The sequence below is a fragment of the Simochromis diagramma genome, unplaced genomic scaffold (genome assembly GCF_900408965.1).
Source record: "Simochromis diagramma unplaced genomic scaffold, fSimDia1.1 OVJJ01000293.1, whole genome shotgun sequence".
Classification (NCBI taxonomy): domain Eukaryota; kingdom Metazoa; phylum Chordata; class Actinopteri; order Cichliformes; family Cichlidae; genus Simochromis; species Simochromis diagramma.
Genome location: NW_024386801.1, coordinates 6,240,915 through 6,247,043, shown reverse-complemented (window position 1 = coordinate 6,247,043; position 6,129 = coordinate 6,240,915). Strand labels below are relative to the sequence as shown.

The 6,129-nt window shown below is 41.6% G+C and overlaps 1 protein-coding gene across 1 annotated transcript in view; it reads left to right on the top strand.

The window, feature by feature from the left end:
• Positions 1–523: 523 nt before the first annotated feature.
• The window catches only part of itpr2 (inositol 1,4,5-trisphosphate receptor, type 2), a 58,828-nt gene continuing 53,222 nt past the window's right edge, over positions 524–6,129 (top strand). Inside the window, exons 1-3 of the mRNA XM_040025337.1 lie at positions 524–892; positions 5,196–5,266; positions 5,501–5,619. Of these exons, the coding sequence (XP_039881271.1) occupies positions 801–892; positions 5,196–5,266; positions 5,501–5,619 (282 nt within the window). The 5' untranslated portion in view covers positions 524–800. The remainder of the gene's footprint in view (positions 893–5,195; positions 5,267–5,500; positions 5,620–6,129) is intronic.

Below are 6,129 nucleotides of genomic sequence, written 5' to 3'. Positions count from 1 at the left end.
TAAAAACAAGAAGCTGCTGAAGATGCGAGTCTTTATGAGTGAAGGAGCAGCTACTTCAACACAAATGAGTCAAACTGTGAAGTTTTGTGAAATCACACAAAAATTGTATAGGTTACAAAAGAGTGCAGTACCATATTTGTCCATTACAGTGCTGAGCAGTCAGAAGTTTGCACTGTGTTGAGACCAATATGAATATTTACACGGAAATGAATAGTTTTGATCAAGCTAACAGAGATGACGGGTAGATCCGACAGTCTGATAGTTTGTGATTTATAATGTGGGATCTTTGTCCAGCTGCACAAACATACTAATGGCTTGTGCCAAGTTTATAATTTTAATATATTTGAATTACTTTCCCCCGTGTCTGCTATGATACATGTTTACAGGTGTCTTTCCGCACACTTATGCAAGTGCATTTCCTTGTAAAACGCCATTTAATGACTTGTGTTTTCAGTGCGCCTGCTCTGAGCAAAAACCAAAAAACTTGTCATTGAACGGAATTTGCTCACAGCCGTGACAGCGGCAGTCTCCTCCCCCTGAAGAGTGGATGTGAAGACTGCGGGTCTCTCTGACATACAGGAAGAAGTTGATTAAGTGCAAAAACACAGCGCTTTTCTCAAAGTCGCCTGCTTGTTTTTCCCTCTTGCGCTTTCCCCTTACTCGATCGACTTTGCCGAACGGCAGATCTGGAAGAATGACGGCGAATCTGATGGCTGATGCCAAACTGGAGGCGCTGTAACGTGTGGATTTGTTCATAAATGGAAAAGCAAGAACGAGTGTGAAACATATCTTCGGTGAAAATGCCAGAGCACAGATCCAGTTTTCTTCACATTGGAGACATTGTGTCTCTGTACGCGGAAGGCTCGGTGAATGGCTTCATCAGTACTTTGGGGTACGTTCCTCATTTCTATCTCAATTTCTAATCACTCAAGAGTCCATGGCTTAACCCTCCCGTATGCACGCTTAAAAACTGCTTTCACTTTACATCTGGCATGAACTTCTTCAAATGTATGTTTTATGCAAATCCAACAAGTGAAAACCTAAAGTGCGACCTGCGGTCAAGGCCCATCGGCGCGTAAACTGCTCCTTCTCAGGAAATTCTTCACGTTTACGCAAATCTAACAGGAATGCAAACCAGCGTGTTGCCCAGGTACGCTTCGCCAGAGGCTGCGAGCGGATTCTTGTTACTGTGGTCACCAACATATGGTTCAGGGGCCCAGAGAGAGGCACGAGGAGGTGTCAGGGTGACCAGATTGAGGGAAGAGTAGTTGTTCATTCATTTGACGTTAAGATAAGAAATGTCCAGTGACCCTGAATGCCACTCCTCCTGTTAAATAGACCACGTCTAACAAAATAAATTGACACCGAGTGAAGCTCTAGGCTACCTCTTATTTGGATGATGTTCAAATATTTATAGTGTTCACTTAAATAAAGGACTAGACTCTTCCTGTTTAGGTGAAGGAATAAGTGTGCTCTATATGTTGCACATGCTTTGAAGTCATCTCTTTGCAGTCCATGTACAGATTGAAAACGAATCTGGTGGATTGCAAGATAAACATGAGAGGGTGCAAGGTGAATGTGGGGGCTATTAGATATTTAAAATCTTTTCACTGATCCCCGTTTGCTCTTGTCATTTATTGTTAATTTATTGGTGTTTATTGTGTCATTTTAATGATATTCAGGAATTTATTTATTTTTTTAAATGAGGAAACCATTGGTTTTGACTCCTTCCTATGTTGTAGCACTTGCACTCAGTAGATTACTTATCAGTTTTACTTGGTGAAAATAAAACGGCTTTTCTTTGCAAAGCAGTGCAGAAAAAGAAGAAGCTGCACACACAGTTTGTTTGGTTGTCGCCCCTCATGAGCTGAGAGCTTCAGTGCAAGGTGAAATGCCTCGATGGTTCCGGGTTACACTCTGACCTCTGAGCCTGCTGAACGAGTGTGGAAACACTGATTGGCCCTGAGGAATGGCTCTGCCCCACCCATGTTCTCTCCTTTCCCCCCCACTCTTGTTCTCTCTCCTTTCCCCTGCTTTAAGTCGTTCCTGCCAACAGGTACCTCACATCAGATGCTCAGATAATCTGTAGAGTTTTGGAGCAAATAGAAGCCGAACTGTGTGCAACCCTTGAATGCAATGCTGTTTCCTGACTTATCATCTGCTGGTGTGAACTAAGCTGCAATATTTTAATTTTAAATGAAAAGCTTCCATAACTGTTAAGGCGTGTGGTAATGCAAATCGAAGCAACTGCACCCTACATGGTACACAGGCTGTAAATTTCAAAAAAGCAAAAGTGCACAGCAACGATTGTTCACGCCTGCTATTGTTGCAAAGGGAAAATAATTAAATTCTTATCAGCCTTTCTTAGAGACTTAGACTTAGAGCTTTATATTGTCATTGTGCAGTTTCATTGCACAGCGAAATTGGGTAGCTGAACCACCAAGGTGCTTTCAATAGCTCACGTAGTTTGACTGGTGCCCTGAGAATTTTATCAAGGACGCTGCTGTGCCAGAGCTCACTCAGGCCCAGAGAGAAGCAGCAAGTAAAGCAAAGAGCCTTCAAGATCCTCCCAGAGCTGCAACCCCTGTCAATGCAATTAAACCTGATCTACCCAACCGTGTCCATGTTTGCATAAAATAACATCAAATCTGTTAGTTCCACACCTGTCATTGCAAACTCTCAAAAGCTGGCTAACCTCCAAGTGACATCACTAACCTGACCTTTTAAGTCTTGCAGTTTAACTGGCAGATTTCCCATATTTTAATGTGTCGTAACAATCAGTCCAGTTTGTTGCAACTAACAGTAGAAACTGATGCATAGATGCAACACAAAAAAAACCCAAACATTTTCACATTCATACCTTTTTACCAAAAGTGAATTCATTGGAAGAGTCTGTTTAATCAGTATGTGTGTGACTCATTTAGATCACCGTGGTATCAGCAAGTTGAAACATGCATTCGTGTTGAAATTGTTCACATGCATCCACTTTTCTTGCAGATGAGTCATTGTTCTGTTGCCCGTCGCTGTTCTTTAAAACATTTAACAGCAGTTACATAGACTTGCTGCTTTGCATTACATGCTCTCTATTTCGTTTTTTTTGTCTGTGTTATTTTCTCAGTCGACTAAACACAGGCAATAGCTATAATTAGCTCCCCTGTGTCCAGCCTGCTAGATTTATCTTTGGTTCATGTTTAACTTGGTTACAGAGTGTCAGGCACTGTCAGAGTCTTTCTGTTTGTACTAACGCCCAGCTCTCTGCGGCCCTCCTTATTTATGAGCTTTCCCAGAGAGCCCTTCTCTTTAGCCAGTTAGCCTTGTGATAATTCTTCCTGTTGGGCTCTATTGTTTCTCATTTAGATTTAACTTTGATACAGTGTTGAAGGAAGCAATACACAGCCTGTAGATTGACTGATTGACTGCCGTGACTTAAAAAGGGAAATGGCTCAGCTCTCTTTAGCAAAGCTGCCAGCTTTGTATGAATTGGAGGAATTGTGCATTGCATTATGTTTCTCCCCACCGGACGGAATGAATGGATGCACTTGTGCAACTCAAAATGTGGTGCAGAGGAGATAAATGGAATGGGATGATTATGGAGTCTTTAGAAATTCATTAGCTGGTGTCATTGCCTGCAGAAAAAATGGTAGCATTTCTTTTCGGGGAAAGTGAAAGCTGTATGCATGCTACAAATACTGCAAAAAAACCCATCTTTGGTAGTGTGATAATTTCCCTTACAGGCTTACTTTACATGAATTCTTCTTGCCTCAAAAGGGCCTTTTTCTCCACATGTCTCAGTTTTGCTTCTGCAGAATGTTCTGGTGCTTTTGCCCAGCAAGAAATGGAATTTCACTTTATAGTTTTAAGGCACTATAAATAAAAACAAACAATGGGCAGGATACGGATTTAGATAAAGTAACTAGTTCAGTAGTTTGGTAAGATCAAATATCAGAGTCTTCTTCCTTATGTACACAACAAGAGGCAAAGAAATTCACAGCTGGAACTTAAAGTTGCATTTTAGTCATAAAAGAAAAACCTGTAACTCCACAATCACTGAAATGTTATAAGCCTTCATTATTTAATGATGCTCTTTTTCTGTCGCTGCTTGCTTTTTTCCCCACCGATTCCATAATGGGCTCTTAGCCATTAAGGTTTTTACAAGCACCTTCAGCCTCAGCTCTCTCTGTGCTGGCTGCTAACAAAGGTTGCCCAAATGTTGCAGTTTAAAGACGATGTGTGCAGAAGGACACTTTTAATAAAAGGGATCACTGCTTTTGCCTGCCAAAGATCTGCTTCTGGACCAATTTAAACCAGTTTAGGACACCATAGTACATAATGAATACACTTCATGGCAGATAACTTTAAATGGCTGTTGATGAATGTGCATTCTTATAATTGTTCTTTCCTTAATACTTTTTTTTCCCCAACCTGAACTGGGTTCTGTTTCCTTAGTTATCAGCCATCATCAACTTCATAGCTTTAACTCTGTGCTCGTCAGATGTGTCAGAAAGGCGAGTTTTGCTGACCTGCTGTGTCCCTTAACCCTTTCAGTGAAACATGTCTAGTGTGTGGCAAATAAAAGGCGAGGATATGGGGGAACAAGACAGTTAACTGGATGACACCTATTGAAAGCCCCATCATCCACTCTGAACAGAAACCACACGGTTTCCCCAGGTGGAGGTGGCTCAGTGTGCACTTTATGAGCTACAAAAGACTTCACAGAGAGGCCTGATCTTCCGTGACCAATTCAATGTGCAGTCTCACAGCTTTATTTTAAATGATCCTGACACTATTTATTTTACAGTTTTAATCGGACCCACGTAAAAGTCATAGAAACTTTCACGTCAGTTTATTCTAGTTCTTTTATCTCAGCACAACACCACATTACCTATGTTGGTCAGGAAAGCAGAGAACAAAGCACTGCCAACGTGGATGAACCCCACCCAAAAACACATCCAGATACTGGGACTGCCTTGGATTAAATGGATGTGATGGAGAAGAGAGACAGTAAAGCTTTTCTTCCCATGGAGTGCTATAAACTGTCTATTCGAATCATGGTATTATTTGTAGTTTGAGATTCTGCCTTATGTATAATAGAGTGGTTTACTGCTTAATAAAATGCTCCCAAAGGAGTTTAAGTCTGTAATAACACACCTATAGTAATCATGTTGATGCAATTTCATGTTTGTCCTTCTCTGCAGGCTTGTCGATGATAGGTGTGTTGTCCAGCCTGAAGCTGGAGACCTGAACAACCCACCCAAAAAGTTCAGAGGTGTGTAGGATTTTACTGGTCACACTGGTTTCTGGTCATACACACACACATGGGCACACACACACACGTGAACTTGGACTTTTCTGAGACTGCATTATGGGTTACAAATAAGCTTTGATGTGTTGAAATGACTTCAAGGCTTCAAGCTCTACATGTAGACGCTGGAGTGTCATTTTATCTGGCTCAGGTGAGTCCTGTGAGCCTCACTGCTTTTTCTTTTTTTCTCTTCTGCAGATTGCCTCTTCAAGGTATGTCCCATGAACAGATACTCGGCCCAGAAACAGTTCTGGAAGGCAAAACAAGGGAAACAAGGAAACAACAACACACAAGGAGAACTCTTTAAAAAGTTACAGGTATGAGGATTTTTAACTTTATGAGCATTTCAAAGCCTTAAAAGTTCTACAGAACTTTTTAACTTGTATGCAGTTGTTTTCTTTCTGCTTGTAATGGGGCTATTAGCAGAGAACAGACAGAAGAAACATGGCCACAGATGTAATGATATGATTACAAAACCTGACCAGAGTGTGACCTAGGATGTCCTTGTACCAAGTGCGCTTATAAACCCTGTTATTCTTGAACATGGAGTTTGCTGTGGACAGACTGTTTGTAGCAGAAAACACTAATTGGGTTTATAGTGGACAGGCCGCCCCTCCCAGTCACAGCCCTCTAGGTCACACTGTTGTTGCCCATGTAAGCAATGAAGTCCCTCAGCAGGGGTACCTTCAAGAACTCAAACCAGGGACGCCGAGAAGACCGGGTACTCTGAACCGCCGTTGGGCACATGAGCTCAAATGACAATCAGGAAGCAATTATGCATGAATTTATGCCTAATTACAGTTTAAATCAGGGATGCACCAATCCAT